The 18324-nt window shown below is 36.3% G+C and overlaps 1 protein-coding gene across 1 annotated transcript in view; it reads right to left on the reverse strand.

Annotated features, from left to right (window-relative positions):
* Nucleotides 1-18324, reverse strand: part of SV2C (synaptic vesicle glycoprotein 2C) — a gene marked incomplete at both ends in the record, with an annotated part of 81176 nt that overhangs the window by 20561 nt on the left and 42291 nt on the right. Inside the window, 2 exons of the mRNA XM_080637096.1 lie at nt 2606-2695; nt 2847-2980. Coding sequence (XP_080493222.1) covers nt 2606-2695; nt 2847-2980 — 224 coding nt within the window. The remainder of the gene's footprint in view (nt 1-2605; nt 2696-2846; nt 2981-18324) is intronic.

Below are 18324 nucleotides of genomic sequence, written 5' to 3' on the forward strand. Positions count from 1 at the left end.
ACCACATTTATAAGCTCAGGGGCAGCCTTTTCACCTGACTCATTTGGAGCTTTGGAGGTTGGGGGAAGCACGTGTACATCCTAGGACCACTGCATGTGAGTGGAGACAAAGAGCTGCTGGCCTTGATGGTTCTTTAACATAAGAAGAGTCCTATTGAATCAAGATAATGGTCCATCTGGGCCATGCAAAGTAAGCTGTCAGTATATAAAGAATGAAAGAAAAATATAAAGAATACCTATTTTAATGAAAATGGAACTTCTGTTGAAAAGCAATGGCTAGAAACATGCAATGGTTTAAATTTTACAAAATCAAGACTTGCTGCAAAGAAAAACTTTTTGCAGAATAAAAGATTAGTATATCACAAAGAGTGGATAGAATCTTGGGTTTAAGGATAAAAAGGTTTTTTTTTACTTAAACATTTAAACCAATGGATCTAATGAATGTATATTTTAAGGACCCAGGAAGGTAGTTAAGCATGTACATAAATGTTTAACTCGGATAGTTCCATAATAGAAGGTACTATCAATTTTCTGTCATCTCTGTTAATGTCACTGCTCTCAAGAGAGATTTTCAGAAGTTTTCAAAGATACTATCACCACAGTCAGTAACTAGAATATACTTATTCAAGTTTCTAACTCAAAACCCAATTGTTCATCAGTTGATGCCTTCTCTGTTCTAAAGGTTTGAAGATAAAATCCTCAATATGAGTAACTAAACATTACATGTGAAAAAAGGTTCTAGGAAAAGATGAAATCAAGATAAGATAGGAAAACATACAAAAGGAAAGCACATTAAAATTATAGCAGTAATAAAAAAAGTTACATGAGCTGTGGAGTTAGAAATATTATTGAAGCATATCAGATGTGACTAGTGACATGAAGTGGAGGAAAATCGTAACACAAAAGTTATAGAATGGTACTGGATGAAGAAACAGGGTTTAGGAGAGCTATGTGAATAAATTACTGAGACAAAATGTCACAATAGGAATAACTTATACTTTTTAAAAAAGGGAGAGTAAAAGTACAACCCAAACAATTTATGCATAAGTTCTTTGCTTTCTGGGTTAATAAGATTAAGTGCTGATATTTCCAGTAAGGACACAATGATGTATTTTCTAATCATATTAATGCAAGCTAAAACCAGGGACTTCTATATATGTGTAACCTTGACACACAATATTTCTAATCTTTCAAATCCTCAATATCTGGAATTGAGTTTTCCCAATTATCATGGCAGAAACTGGCAAATATCCCAAGAAAGTGGTGTGTTTTCTTTATTCATGCCTTATTCATGGGTGACAGATTAAAAATAGCTACAAATAAACTGTTGAGTTCAACATGATTCAGTGTCACATTTTAACAGGAGTAGAAAGACTTGTTAGATCACAAGAACAGGGAACAACAAGCATGCGCTTTGTTTTCTTCTCCACAGCTGCTTTAGGATGTGATTATGATTATGCTAAACTAATGTGAGACTGCGGCTGATCCTTCCTCCCACCTTTTGTCCCAGTATATTTCTGTCTTATTTCTCATGCCTAAGCCAACACTGCAGGGGGACAGTGTCTGTGCTATGGCTGACTCTGCAATCAGTCAATTAATATCAACACTGGCAGAAGAAAAACAAAGAGTGACCAAGGGCAGGCATACTCTGTCTGAAAGCAGCTCAGATCAGCAAAAGGCAGTTGTGAAATTACACCCTAGCTGTATGGTGTTAGGCAAATCCCTTTATCCATAAATGAAATCAGAAAATGAAATACTAGGTTAGATGGGATTAGAGGTAGATCACAGGTGTATCAATAAATGTGGATTTAACAAGATAACCAGCCTTCTTTCAGATGAAATAGGAGGTTTTGAGCTTCTTTGTGGAAAAAAACTAAATGGAGTAAATGGAAAATACATCCAAGGCAACAAACTGAAAGTCTCAATGAAATAAAGTTATATGGTCAGATGGTCATTCCTTGATGGTCATTCTGCAAATGCAGAGCTTTTGAAAGGATTTCTTAATTGAATTATGTGTGCACTAGAGTAAGATGAAAGCCTCTGGAAGAGGAAAAACATCCCAAACATGGCTCTGAGTGGGAGCAGAGTGCTTACAGTCCCACAGCACAAGTTGTAAAGGGAGACTGATTTTCAAAGCAAGAAAATGCCTTCTGCTGTTTGGTCCTACTGTATCCAGGAAGAAAAAAATTATTGGGTATATTCTTCATATTTAAGGAAGATGTGATAAAAATCACCCACATTTGAATCACCAGTTTCTGCTCCAAATAGAAACAACTTATCAGTGCTTTGAATCTGGCCTTTTCATTAAATAAAACACAGATTGAGTCTGTTAAGTGTCTTGGTACACCAACGAAAAATACAACGTGGATTCATAGGTTCAAGAATGTGTTGGCCAAAGGCTTGTATCTTTACAAGCCTTGTACATATAGCAATTGTATATATAACAATTTCAGTAGGAATTTGGTTCTTATATTTAGGAATTTAGAGTGCAAGTTACTTACTTTGTCATGCAGAGTATTAATATTGATTGCTTAAGCCCTCCAGACCTTGCCAATCAGCCAGCTCACTGATGTGTTAAAGCGATTAGCTTTAAAAGCAATACTCACTGTGAAGACCTTCTCAGGCTGACCACGAGCTCGCATGTTTGTGTCATGAATTTGTTTGAGTATCATCCAAGCTTCATCATGTTTTCCAACCTAAATGTTCATTTAAACACAACATACATACAGATTAAGATATACAGTACTATCACTGAACAATCTTAAGGCCTGTTATACAGAGGTCATGATGTAAACACAGACATAATTTTGACTGGAATCTAAAAACAATATGGAAAGTTACGTATACCTCCAGCAAGAATCGCGGGCTTTCTGGCATAAAGGTGAGGGCTACCACAGAAGAGACACAAGGCAGTGCACAGACGATCACAAATACTCGCCAGCTGTGGAACTGGTAGGCAGAGCCCATGCTGAAACTCCATCCTATGAAATAAGAAATTCACAGCATGTAGAGAAAAAAGGAGTATTGTACATGAGAGTCTGCAGCTTCTTGGAGATGCAAAATGATACTTTTAATTAAATGAAGCCTGATTGGTCTCCCTCTTCTACTTCCACAAATATCAATGATTTCACAAATAATCTTACATAATGAGTTTCATGCTCCTTCATGTGATTAGTCAGGCTGGAAAATTGCCACATTATGCAGGGTGGGAGATTTTCTTACACAGGGATGAAGAAAGCTCATTCAAATCTCTTATCAAAATCTGCATGAAACTAGTTACGAAAACCAAATAGAGACACCACCACGATACGTAAGAATACATACACAAAGAAATAGTTTCTAAGCATACTGGAAGAAGGAAGAATTAAAGAGCTACACTCAGATGATATGTTTTATGGAATTTTACAGTCTTCCTTATTAACTTTTTCTACAGAGAGTTAATTTCAACACTCTTAATAAGAGTCTCCTAACATGATACAGTGCAACACATAAAGCATTTGTAGTACCTAACGTCTGTTTCCATCTTGTTGCAGAGCACTATATCACTCCTTAAATTCTGTTAGAAGTAAACTGACAGTTGACCCCCCTGCCCCATAACTAGATATTCAGGAAAAAATACTCAGCATTTAATTTTCAATCTGAGATGAACAACCTTAACAATGAAGTAGAGAGAAAATTTATGATTATATAAAAAAGATTATGAAAAACGAACAAGAAATCAACTCTTATCTGAAAAATTGGTTTTGAGATACATCTGAGTGCTAATAACATGGTGTAGAAGCCATTGTTAAAATATTCTGAGAAGAACACAAAGGAAATACTGGAAAACTTTTATTTGAAATTGCAGTGCTGGTAGTTCAGCTCTTTAATAAAATATCTGATTGTTCTGTATATTATGACTGGATTATTGAAATGGTATAATTGTAAGAAACCTAAGAATTTCTCTAAAGAAAGAGAAAAATATTATTTGAGTAATTATCTGGCCTTTTAGTCTGGCTTCAATACAGCAGAAATTTTCAAGTACAATTTTCAAAGGATGACATATTAAAAGATGAGTGGAAGATAAGAATGATAAAGGACAGATGAAGTTACTGGAATAAAATGGAATCCTGACTGATGAAAAAGCTGATACCAGACTGATCTGATAAATTTCTTTGCTAACTGATTTTTTTAGACAAAAGACACGGTTAACGAAATCTGTCTGCATGTCCATAAACAACTAGTACAACATGGTTTCAAATGGCCACACGGAAGGCAGCACAGGACAGGGAGCTTCGTCTTTCAGGATAGTGCTGTCCAGGCACTGGCTCTTGTCATTAGAAACTGTCCCAGAAATACACAGACCCACTGGTATACTTAGACAATCTGCCTTTCACTGCTCTGGTTCATGTTTTATGAGATTGAGCTGCACAATAGGCACTTCTGTGGTAAATGTAGTCAACCTGGCTTTATACTTGTTATAAAAACCAACACTAACATCTTGTGCTCCATAGCCAGCCCTGGAAAATGATAATTTATTTTAAGGTGTAATTTATTAATGTAAGTGATCCATACCACACTAAATCAAAGGCAATGAGTGCACCATTCATCCTGTTGTCATCCTGATAACCTACAAAACATCTTTTTTGCACCTCAAAATATCTGAGGGGCATGTCAAGTGAAATGTTTATTATGGTTTTTATTGCTCTTATTCTGTCTTTTTCTCTATTTATTGTATTAGCTGCTGCAATTTATCAACATGTTTGCTGAGTTAACTATAATAGTAAATGTCAGGATTATAAGAAGCAACTGGTAGAAAAAAGCCAGCTGCAACACAGCTGTCTTGATGCTGCTCTCCTGTCTATTCCAGCACCACCAGCACTAGATCAGCAAAACGAGCACATATTTTAAATTCAGAGCAAGTTGAGATTTATTCTGATATTTAACACATCCCATTTTCCCAGGTCATGAGCTCATCTGGAAAATGGGGCCATTAGACTGGCTCTGAATTTAGCTCACAAAGTGGCTTTCATTTCTCTTAAACGTAGATCTTGAAACCAAATGGAAGTGTGCTCTTGCCTGTAACTCAATTTGCTTCTTTCTGCCACGATTTATGACACAACAGCAAAGACTCAAAAGCTCTATGCAGTTCCATTCAGAGCACTGCACAGCAACCTAGATATAAACTTCACCCTTGATCCCTGCCTATGCCATATTTGAGAGTCATTAATCTTAAAAACAGTGGCAAGTCTCAATGTTTTATGAATTGCAAAACACTTGGCCCAAATGCATCTTGGGAATGATGTGCTGGAGAGCAACGTAAAACCTGCAGTGACTAACTGTGAAGATGCTGCAGCAACCTTTGTGCTGAATACCACCCTCCCACACTCTACTGACAACTGAAAAGGCCAAGTGAATCACAGACATGGCAATTACTGATTACAGCACCACACAGCAGAGCAAAACCAAAATGTACAAGATACTAATATATATCTAATTATATGTTGAATTCAATGTCAACGAAGTCTTCCCTCCCAACACAGCAGTTCATCCACTCCATAATGTTAATAAATTAAAAGCCTGTTATAAACAAAATCTTGCTCTGAAGGAGAGAAAACAACATTTATGTGATAGACTTTCTGAATAAATATAGAGGTAAACCTGTCCACATTATGCTGAATTTTGTAAATTTTTATTACCTGATAAACAGCAGTATTTTCAAATACAAGGATCATCTTTTACAGTGGGTATGTTACCAGAGAGCAGACTAATGGGGAAGATCTGCTTAACTTTTCAAAGTGAGGGCTGAAAGGGAACACAATAGTTCTGTAAAAATCCATAAGGGTTACACTAAGGTGCAACGTGGGCCATGCAAATATGGGTGCCTACAGCTGTGAAACACCTTTCTAAGAGACCAGTGTGGGTAAAGAAAGCCAATCAGAATAGAGGGATTTTAGAGCATAGTTAGCTAAAGACTGACCACTCTCAATAACAATTTTTGTTAGTCAAGCAGTAGAAATCAGAGCAAAAAGATTCATGGCAGTGTCAGAAATTTACAAATGCGAGTTTGCATAAAATTCTGTCTTTTGGTAGATCAAAGGAGGGAGTACATGGAAGAATATCCTAAAATTAGGGGTGGAGGGATAGCCAAGGAACTTATATAAATTCATAGACTCGATAGATTCATCTGCAGAAGCCTTTCTATAATTTTATATTTTTTCTTATTTCTGTTTCACCACACAGTCTTTGGTCAAAATTCAGCTTTCTAGGCTCAATTTTGAATGTTTTAAATTTGAAGTATTTCCAGCAACGAAGATGTGTGATTGCTGCAAATTGCCACCTGGTGGCACTGTTACCTCACGTAATGCAAATAATAATAATAAAAAAAATCTGCAGAAATACTTCTACTATTAAATATTACTGTTTTATTGAGCATTTCACAAATCCAAGCTAAAACGAAATTAGAAGTAGGACTGGAAATCTTTTGTAGCTAGCAGCACTGAAATACAAAATTATTGCAGTGATACTTGTCTGTTCTAACATTACCGAGTTTAACTGAGAGTGATACCTAGGATTTGAGCACATGTATTTTAGTGGTACTGATTAGAATAATGCTAAAAGTGAAATAGGGGAAAAAAATAAAGTTCAGGTAAGTTATATATAGCTGAGAAAGCTCAATTAGACTGTTAGACGTTTTTGCAAGACTGAACGAAATACATAGTTTCCAAGAAATGCAGAAATAATGTTTTTAGAATTATTCTGTAATGGTATTGATGTGAAATCCCAATAGAATGCATGTCTTTCCTGTGATTAGTTTGTTAATATAATATTGGAAAGGCAGTGGTATTTTTAGCCTGTAGAGACAGATACTGTACAAACCCACTGGCTCAGCAGGTCAACTGCTGGTAATTTTTGCAGAAGGAATCTGGTAATAAAACAGCTGAAGTGTGGCAGGCCATCATGCGGCCTCTAGATATCAACCTCTAGACTCTCTAGATATCAACCACATTTGCCTGGCTCTTCAGCTGATGTTAATAACCCCTGGGAGCCGTAAGGATCAACAGTTCAATGGAAGAAGAAAGTAATAGTGTTAAACAGATATATTTTACAAATACATTACACTCAGACTTGGTCTGCTGATGCTTAAAACTGTGATTAAAATGGACAAGGCATTTTCTAAAGACACATTTCCTCTCCCATAGAGGTGGTGGCTGTCAGCCACTGACACTTATCACTTCTGTGTGCCAGCACTGATCTTATCTGAAGACCTGAGATTATCAGGTCTCCCATCAGTCGGGTAACATTATCTACCATTCAGACAAGCCTCAGGAGAGCTGCAAGCAGGGCTGACCTTATATATAAAATAATTTGCTCCGTAATACCATCAGATGTAATTCCTGCATCCAGTGCACAGCACTGCAGTCCAGGTGATGTTTCCAGCTGTACTCTCTCTGAACAGTGATATCAATAATTCACTTTTAAAATGTTTCTAGTACATGCTGTAGTTCTGCCCAGTTTTACTCTTCATTGAGGAGGAAATTTGTGTATCCTCATATTTCAGACAATAATGCAGTATTGTATGTCCTCAGAATTCATGGTTTATTAATGATATGTCAGCTTTTCACTTAACCTTCCATATACTCTGCGCAGATTACACAGCTGTTACGTTTGTTTCGTTGCTATGGAATTGCTAATGTATCTGTGACAGACCTGATAGAAAAAAACCCAAAAAAAATAACAAAACCAACCAAAGAAACAACAAAACAATACAAAAAAATTGTTGTGAATCGTAACAGCTAGCAATGATCAGGGAAACAAAAAAAGAAAAGGTGAAGGAAGCTTGTAAGTCATTGTGCGCACAAATTGAAACGGTCTGTCTGAAATCTGACTTCCATTTGGCCCCAAAGTATGACTGTAGCTGGATGTTGTGACTCATAGTAGCCATCACAGGCAAGAAGTTAATTTTTGAAAAGGCAGAAGAGATGAACATGTGTAATTTTCTGGAAGAATTAAAGCATTAATAAGAGAACTGCGGATACCAAACAGCCTGGTCATGTCATTTGTCATATCTTGGCAGATGCTGGAGGTGGCAAAGGATGCTTAATTAGTGGTCTATTTATGATTAGGAAATCAGGATCACTTGCCTTCCTATCTAGATAAATATGAACGCATATAGAGACTTAAAGTAGGCTGTTGATAGTACAGAGCCTGATGTGAGTGGCATGTCTGTATCTTGACTTCAATAAAGGAAGCTATTCTTGCACTTCAATTTTCTTTCTGAGAAGAATACTGAGCCAACTAAATAAAACAGACATGACTAAGACAAAATCACTCATTAATAGTTCACTTTTTGTGAAGTCTTACAGGACAGAAGAGAAGCTATACAGAACCAGAGAGAAAGGACTTGCAAACTAAATTGACCTTTGTACATTTTCTGCATATTCACTCCTTCAGTGATAATCTTCCCTTCAGTGGACTGTTCCAAAGACATAATAGTTGTAATAGTGGATAGTTGAAATGGTGGCAAAAGAGTAGAAGAGTTTTCATAATAGGTAGCTTATGGCATTTTCAGAATTGGTTTTCATCTTCTGTACTTACTATATGACTAAGAAAGGTCTGACAGCAAGAAGATTCCTGCACACTTCACAGTTGGACAAATTACCTTTTTACTCACATGAAGCAGACATAAAACAAGCCTTGGGTAAGTGCACTTTGCAGAAAACATTCTGGTTTGAAGAGTAGCTCTAAGAATCATCTGACAGCAAAACAGCTTACAGGAGATGAAGATTCCTCTCCCTCTATACATATTGTTTAATAACTTCAGTTAGTCGCCAGGCCATCACTCTCCATAACATTATCCTCCATATAGGAAAGACATGGACCTGTTGGAGAGGGTCCAGAGGAGGGCCACAAAAATGGTTAGAGGGATGGAGCACCTCTCCTGTGAGGAAAGGGGTTGTTCAGCCTGGAGATGAGAAGGCTCTGGGGAGACCTTAGAGCAGCCTGCCGATACTTAAAAGTGATCTATAAAAAAGACAGGGAAAGACTTTTTAGCAGGGCCTCTTGCAATAGTACGAGGGGTTTTAAACTAAAAGAGGGAAGATTCAGGCTGGATGTGAGAAAGAAATTCTTTACAGCAAGGGTGGTAAAATACTGGCACAGGTTTCCCAGAGAAGTGGTGGATCCACCATCCCTGGAGGCATTCAAGGCCAGGTGGATGTGGTTCTGGGCAACCCAATCTAGTTCAAGATGTCCCTGCTCATTGAAGGGGGTTGCACTAGATGACCTTTAAAAGTCTCTTCTAACCCATGATATACGGATATATATGGATATATATGGATATATATAACCATTGATATATGATTATATTCAATTACATGGTGAGTTACTGGCAATCTGTAGTGTTACATTGTGCTTTTCTGTGTATTTATATGCTACATCTGTATCAATAAAACAGGAATAATAATACTTACACAGGTTAAGTCTTAAGTCAGTGCTGGAAGATCTCAGAAACACTGCAGGGGCACGAAAATAAGAGGAAAATCAGAGCCAAAATATACAGCATTTGAGAGAAGACTGTACTCTTCAAATCCATAAAGAAAGACATTGACATGAAATGAAGAGCCATCACTCCATAAGGGGAGAAGGGAAGGATAAACATCAAATTTGTACAAAACCCTTTACATGATTTCTTGATATATCTGCACCTTATTCCTAAGAGAATTGGGGTTTGTTCTCCAATACACGACCCTGGAGATGTGCTCAACTGGTGTGGGATCATCATACAGAGCTTTGCGAGCCTTTGCTAGATTGATACTCTGATTTAAGCTCATTGTTGTACCCATTAATATGATACTGCATAAAAATAAAGGCTAAGAGCAAAGCATTCCATGTACAGGAAAGGAATAAAGACTGTCACTGCTTAGAAGTGGAGACAACCCAGCAGTCTTCTGCTTTGGTTTAACTCTGGCCCCTTAGAATTTTCCATTCTCAAACTAGACAGAAATAATAGAAATGCACTTTGGTAAGATGTCATGGTGATGTAAATACCTCCACCTGGCAACCACCATGTAGGATCCAATTCTGTACCTTAGCAATTCTGAATGCAAATGCAACGCAACCATCCTGTTGGGCTGGAAACCTACCAAATTTCATAGCACTTCAACAGAGAATTGCAATATATTGACTTTCATTACCATTAAGACTTTTGTCTATGTTCTGAGATGTTTTGCCAGACTTCAGCCACCTCTTCCTATCCTAGGAATCAAGTTTGAATTACTTCCACATGTCTTCATTCTGAAGGCAAATATTGTTATACTCCTCGGGAAGTGGGTATATCCTCACTCATTACAGTCCCTGAATAATGAGCATAGATTCTGAAAATTTTCCAGTGCAAACCTGTACATTTCTGCTTAAATAATAAATGTTTCTAAAACATTCTACTTGTACATCCTCAACACAGCTTTCTTCCTCTCTACCTCATACTTTATAAAATACAAATCAGTGCAAGAACTCTCTTAAAACTTCTGTCTCTTAAAATGAGAAACACCATGTTGCAATTAAAATTATTAAGTAAGTAAATATGCATATTTACGAATAGAATAGAATGTTCTGCACTTCCGTTGTATGCAGTTATGAGAGACTTAACTGAGAGAAAACTGCCCCAGATCAGTAGAAATTAACATAGATGGATACAGGTAAAATTCTGTCCATAGTTCATCTGCAAAACTTGAAAAGAACTGTGATTTGTAATCAAAGGTTCAAATGTTTTATTTCCCTATAAATGCCTGCTTTTGTCATATTCCTGCATCTAAATTGGATTTGGAAAATTTTATCCCTTCATTTAAAGATCTGATATAGATCTACGTCTACTTGTAAGTAAAGATGTTAGGACTCATACGGTACCTTCCTCAGCTCTGTGGAACCAACACTTGCTGTAAATGCTTGGATGTAAAATTCTTTCATACATGCATTTGCAATATTCCTAATGCCCTTGTAATACAATGGAGTCAGAAAAAAAAAACCAACAAAAGTAGTGCTGGGATGCAATAGGTCAGTGACTTGCGACCTTCCTGAATTTCAAACAACTAGACATTTTTTAAGCGGATGTGTAGACTCCTACATGACCAGCTAAGGCTTGTGGGTGAAAGATTTATTTGTCTTAATTATTTTTACAGTCATATAGCCTGGAAACATTTAATGAAATCCCTGCTATTGAAAACCACAGTGATAGCTGGCAGGATCTGGAAAATAAACTGAATCAAAGAATGGTCTAAGAATCTTCTCAGCTTAAAAATCAGATAAAAAAGTGTGCATAAATATTAATATGCATTTTTCAAATATGAACAAGATCTATTCAATAGTTACACTGATTTTACATCATAGTCCAAAGCAGAATGGACACTGAGGAACCACAAAAACGATTTTCTAATTACTTACATATTGAAAAAAACAACCCATGGTAGGCCACCAAGGGTTAATATTTAGCTGATACTATTGAAAATCTCATTACAAAGACTGTAGCACATAATTGATGTGACTGTTTGGCTGCCTGAGTCAGTGGCCCCAGAGATTTATGTACTCATGCAGTTCTGCAAAGTCCTTGCCTGTGTCTGGCTCTGTGCAGCTGTTCAGTGAAGACACTTCACAATCTGCTAAACAAAGAGAAAAAGCTGCTGGCCACTACTCTGACAACATCATAACTTACAGACTTATCAGTCTAAGAAGAAAAGGCTATGTCATGCTTTCCACAGGCGATGGATCAAGCAAATGCAACTAATGTAAAAAAAAAAAAAAAAGGTGAGAGCACATGTTAAAAGATGCTGCTGTCATAGATTAAAAATATCATGGTCAGTGTCAACATTAAGACTGCGCAATCAAATGTCACTAAAACATGCTTTAGATTTTGTTTGCATGACCTTACTTTTGATTTCTTTTTAAGTTTTCTACCTCTGGTCTTCTACACGTACTTAGCAGTTTCCACTACTCTATTTTACTACACCCAATTAAGAGTTGAAAGATGGTTTGTTATCAAGTTCAAAACATCTGTTTGGACAGCGGTAAAGAGTACAATAAGAATCAATTGTACTCATCAACAGCAGATATATATAAAATATATATAAATATATATATAATTTATATTTATTTATACATAAATATATAAATATATATTTATATATTTAATTATTATCTACTAATTTATTTTATTATTATAATATTATAATATTATATTATTATATAATATTATAATATTATTATAATTATTTATTTAATTATAATTTATTAATTATATATAATATATATAAATTATATATTTATTTATTTATATATAAAAATATATATTTATATATAATATATATAACTTATATATATTATATATATAAAATAACATTTTTATAAGTAGACAATATAAAATTGCCAAATGCATTATGCAGTAGTCATTACAAATCAAATGTGAAATAAAACACTTGTCTGCAACAAGATCTGATTATATCGTTGTCCTACCAATATGCAAAACAGATATACAATGATATGTCTGTAATTTTTGTGTGGTGCCTCCCACGGCCTACTCATAGACCCAAGCTCACATATTGTGTGACAAGTTATTGTAGACACTACTACCAGCAGCTGTTACATGTAGAAGCTAATTGAAAATGTAAGTGTTTCTGTCCTGGTTTAGGACTTCCAGTGATTTGCGTGCATCTTTCCATTTTGCATGGACTAAGGGTATTTAAATGATGGCCTCACAGCTAAAGAAGAAAGGAGAAACAATTACTCAAAAAAGACAACCATAAAAAGGCAACATAAAATATTGCAGTTTATGAAAAGAAAATAGGGCTTTCTTATCTAGCCTAACTTAAAAACAAAACCATCACTGAAATACTGGAGCATTTTCTGAAGAATACAGACAGGCTGTGTCTTTTACCACCAATAAGCATTTTACCTTTCACATGCTGCTGCACCGTAACAGAACATAATGCAATTCAAGAAAGTGTTTCAGAATTTAACCTTATTATGTCTTATTTGTTTGAAAGTTTTTGCAAGAAAAATATTTTTTAAATGCACATTTCAGTGCTGTGTTTGAAGTCTGATTTGCTTTTTTTTTTTTTTTTTTGCTATTTAATTTACTTCTAATGTTTGGTTGCTTTTTGTTTTTTAATTTTAAACTAAAATGATCAATATGCTATATGTGACCTAATGAGTAGACCACATACACAGACTAAGAATTATCTTCTAAACTAACAGCAGTCAATTAAATAAATGTGTTTGGTTGAACACATGGAGCTTTTCTGTATAAGATGTGAACCATGGGTCAAAAGTCTTGAATTCAAACTTTGGAAAAACACTTCCAATACAAATATTATTTGCATTCACTAATCAGGTACTAATGATCCTCAGTTATAATCTATCATAGCTACTGAAGGAAGAGGGGTGTGGGTGGATTTTGCTTACAGACATGCAGTCACAGTGTTTGAAATGTAATTATCAAAGAGAACAAAGAAAATACGGTATGTTTAATAAACAGCATTATATTATATTTTTTCCTCAGAGTCCAGAATATTTAGATACCAAGAAAGAATCAGATGCTTATAGCAAACTGAAATACATAAGTTTTCTGAGGGAAAATGAAGCAATCTAAATGTGTTACCTTGATCTCTTTAGATGTAACTCCTCACTTTTTTATTATATGGCAATGCTACCTTCAGGAAACAACTAGGAGAGGCCCAAACTTCCAGTGCCCCAAACAAATAGCTCTTGTACTAGAAATGGAAGACAGTACAGCAAGAAAGGAACAGAGAGTGGTACAATGCTTTATCTCCTCACCTCGGGCAGCATCAAAGCTGAGGAGACCAGGTACCAAAACCTCTGCCCAGAGCCCTGACTACAAAATCTTGCTGTTTCTCTTCGCTCGTTTTATATTGTTTCCTGCTGGTGTCTTTAGAAAATGTAAAAAAAAAGCTGCATTGAGAATATTGAGCACACAAACACTATAGCGGAGGTAGATCAGTTTTTTTCCATATATTTATACAGGTCCTTCCTGTATGAACAAGAATAATTTGGTCAGATGCTGTATTCACATACTCAGATATGGATGGATGATTGAATATACCTTGAAGGAATTATTTCCACTGAAGAAGGCACGACTTTCAAAAGCAATATTTCATATTTCAAATTGAGAAAAGGCATAAACAAGTTTCCTGAAAAAGAAATCCAATGCCATTCTGTAATGGATTATGTTAATATTTTTTTTTTAAATGCCACTGCACTGCAAATTGACAAATGATATTACAGTTGTATACCAAATCCACAGATACAGTGTATTATTAAAGTGAAAAAAAACTGTTGCTAAAAGGACAATTGCTATCTCCCTCAGACCAGACAATTTTATAAGCCAGACAAACAATATGGAAGTATGACTGACAAACTTGTACTGTGGCACCGTGTTCCAGAGAAAATTAATGTATTTAGGTATCTGAATAATCATACAATAATACAATGACCTCTTCCTTAGTCCATCTGTACAAAACACCTTCAGTTGTTACAGACCAATCATAAAACCAAAAGCTTTTTTGTCTTTTTAACATCAAAATCTTATCAGATTAGCATCTTATTTGTTTCTATAAGGAAAAAGAAAGGGTTATGTCTGACACTGCAGATATTTCTGATGGTCACTGAGCAGACTTCTAAGGCAGCTTCATTAACTTGGATGTAATTTTTTTAATTTATACTTAAGGCCAATTCATTGTGTGAAACTGAGTTTTCATTAAAATTAAGGATGAGGAGCTGCTGTTGTTTTACTGCCATAAGAATGATTGACTATTACTATAGTGTCTGCAGAAAACTATGCTTATGGCATTAGACAGTGATGTTTGTGGAAACAGGCTGTTCACTTGTCTGTCAGTTCCTCCACCAGCATTGCGTAAAGTGACTGACCTGCTTCAATCAAATCTGACAGTAAGAAATAGTCTTAAAGATAATCACAAAGGAAAAGGCTGAAGAAATCAGTGGTCCCTCAGGGGTGCTGTGGCCTGCCTGGTAGCTGGGACCATGCCTTGGTTGTGTCATTCATTGGCTCTGGCACCAGTCTGACTCAAACCAAAACTTGTTGACTTCACACTGACAGCAGCTAGGCTGGAGCAGGGCTGCAAAACAGCAAGGAGTTACGCGAGCTCCTGGTGAGCTCACTCTCTCTGATGAGTGTGTTTCTTCTTGCACAGTGTTGAGGACAAGAAAGGGCAAATGTGGACACACTATAGCAGAAAGGGATCTGAAAAAAGCAAGGAGAAACCGAGTACTGCTGTGGTGTCCTGAAAGGGATATAGGGGATGAATGGAGAGAAGGGTGTTAGCCTGGATAACAGACACATTGACAAAAAAACCCCAGGAAATTGCTTTATAACTTCTCTGCTCACAAAACGATTTGCTAGCTTTTTACTGAGCCTTTCAATAAACAAATTTTTTCTTTCACAATCAACCTGAAGAGCCCAGGAGAAGATTATATTTGAAGTTCGCTAATGAGTATCTTTAGTGCTCATTAAGTAGATGTGCTAAAAGCTACTTAAGCTTCTAGCAGTTGCAAATATAAACAGTCAAATGACCATATCAAACCCTGCATTAGGGCACAGAACATAGCAAACTGACAAACAAAGTGATTTGGTTTGCTCTCTTAGCTGGATCTGCATAAGCATCTGTTCTAAAATTCTGCTGTGCTCCATCATTCTTCTTGTTCCTAAAGATGAAGATTTTTTTAAAGTATACACATTCAGTATAATCTAATTTCACAAGATTATTTCCAATGAAGAACAATTCACCAGCAGGAGTTAAACCTGCCTCATACCCACTTTGATTAATGCAGATTTAAAATAGCTTCAGCCTGCAGAATACCAGATTAATGGAAGTGCAGTAAGTATGGGGGGAGCATAACACATTGGGGATCATTTTGCATCCTAGTGGAATGCAAAACAGATCAACAGATGTTGCATTATGTAGTAGATGCCTTTATGTCTGATCTATTCCATTTGTTCAGACTGACAGAGTCTCACAGCAAATGCAGATCCAGCCTTAAGGAAGCTTCAACAACTTCCACTAAATCTCAAACAGTATCTTTCATTGGTTTAGGTATTCATAAATTCATGAATTCTGAAGACAGAAGATGTATCAGGAAGGCAGTTGCATGAAGGCAAAATTGAAGAGCTGATCTTGGTTTCAAAATCTGGATCAAATGTTTCCACCACGATAAAAAAAAAGGAAAAAGATTTGAAATTCTGCAGTTTATTAGTCCATTCAGGAGCTTTTCACAAGTAAGAAAAGACATCTGAAGCTCTTTCCCAGGCCATCTTCCCAGGACATCTTCTTTGGTATCTCTTTGGTCTGGGCAACTAATAAAATTCAGAGAACAGAAGCTATTGTATAATAGAAAATAGAGCCTTGGGCTCAGGTTTTTCCAAAGCAGCTGCTGCCACAGTTTGGATTTGTTCTGAACCACCCTGAAAGGATAGACTATTAGGAAAAAAAGTCAGAAAATAATATGTTTTAAATTGAGGGTCTAGATTACAGAATGATCAACTCCTGTTTTGGGAATGTCCTATGCTACTTTTTTTTCTTTTGTTTTGTTCCTTCTAATTTCTGAAGTTCTATTCTCCTTCTGTCTTTGTTTTCTTCATTTGCTCTTTTCCAGCCCACCCCAGCACTCCTGGGAGCAACAGTATCTCTTTAATAGCTTGCTAAAACCAGACATAGATGGGATCTTGAGGGGGTATTCACTGCGTCCACTTGCTTCAAATCAGAATCAACAATAGCCTTTACAATATTCTCAAAATATCGTCTTAGACTTACAGTAACTGAGTTTTCACTACTTCTGCAGCGGTTTTGTTGAGATGCTTCATTTATTCAGATGCTTTATTCAGATGCTAACACACCATTAGAAAGTCTTTTTCATCATCTATACTACCTCCCCTTGACAGAAAGTTCAGTTCATTACTTTCTGTCTTATCAGTAAGCAGTTTATTTCTTTCCCTCTGCAGCTAATCATGCTTTTCTCTTATTTGCCTTCTGCGGGATTAAAGAAGACATCACTTGATGCACCTCTTGCATGTCTAAATCACTGATAGCATCCTATTTCAGTATGGTTCAACTTTGAACAAGGAAACAAAACAGCCATCACATAACTCTTTTTCCTATTTCCAACTCACACCAATCAGGTGTTGACGTACAAGTACTGCGGTAAATCAACTCTGTAGATATGACTATTGAATTCATTTCTTTCTCTTGTTGTTTTAGGCAGAGTCACTGCAGAGATGCAGCAATATGAAATCGGTCAAGTGTGGCACTTTTTATTATAAATCATGTAAGCACATCCTGGTCTTTTGATTGGATGGGTGCACTGCATTACAGATAGCCAAATTCCTCTCTGAGGACTACAGCAAAGAAAAGGGTGGAAGAAAGAACTTGGTAATCTTTTCCCTAAGATGAAACCATGATTTATAACACATTTATGAGATGCTGGGCACCTCGGTGCTGAGGAAATGCTGGCAGCAGCTGTGAGTGAAATAGCTGTGAGTGAAATCAAGCTGCTCCTCTGATGCTCAGACCCACCTCTAACAAACATTTCAGAATCTAGAAGCACACAAGAAATACTTGAAATGCGGCAGTATGTGAAAAAAACCTAGACACTTATTTACAGCATCATCATCAACTTTGACATTTTGAAGCTCATAGATCTGAGCACACAAATTATGTCTAAAGATGCCTTGCAGATCTTGATCTGTGCACTCTCAACAAAGTAATTACTAGTGTTTTGGTTTTGTTGGGTTTTGTTGCTTGGGTTTTTTACACACAAGTAATAACGAAGTTAAGACCTTAACTTTTCAAAGTAGTCAAGAATTTTCTATTTCTATCCAGGTACAACCCTGACTTAGACCTTGAGATACCCAAGTTCATGGGTTACATTTGAAGAAATTGTAGGTTATACAAGCTGCTGGTAAAAAAATCTAGCTTCAAGTCTTTCATCTTCATAACAAAGCCATTTTGTTAACCTTTAAATTTCTACAAAAATAAATGCTGTCAAAGAGAAAAAGCCTTGCCACGTAACATTAATGTGCTGTGGAACGATTACTTCACAGCATTCATCTTGGAATAATCATCACTGTGGAAAAGTGCAACCTTTTGACTCTTGGATGTTTTGCTGATGCAAAAAAACCTCTTGTCTCCTTGTAATGGGAAGAGAACAGCAGGCTAGACTGAAACATCTGTACATCCACACTTGTGGCTCCTACCACTAAGATCCAGCTCTGTTCATCAGAAGTACTCGAAGATAGACAGCTCCTCAGATCCTTCTGCTTCTATTG

This window comes from Psittacula echo (assembly GCF_963264785.1).
Source record: "Psittacula echo genome assembly, chromosome: Z".
Taxonomy (NCBI): domain Eukaryota; kingdom Metazoa; phylum Chordata; class Aves; order Psittaciformes; family Psittacidae; genus Psittacula; species Psittacula echo.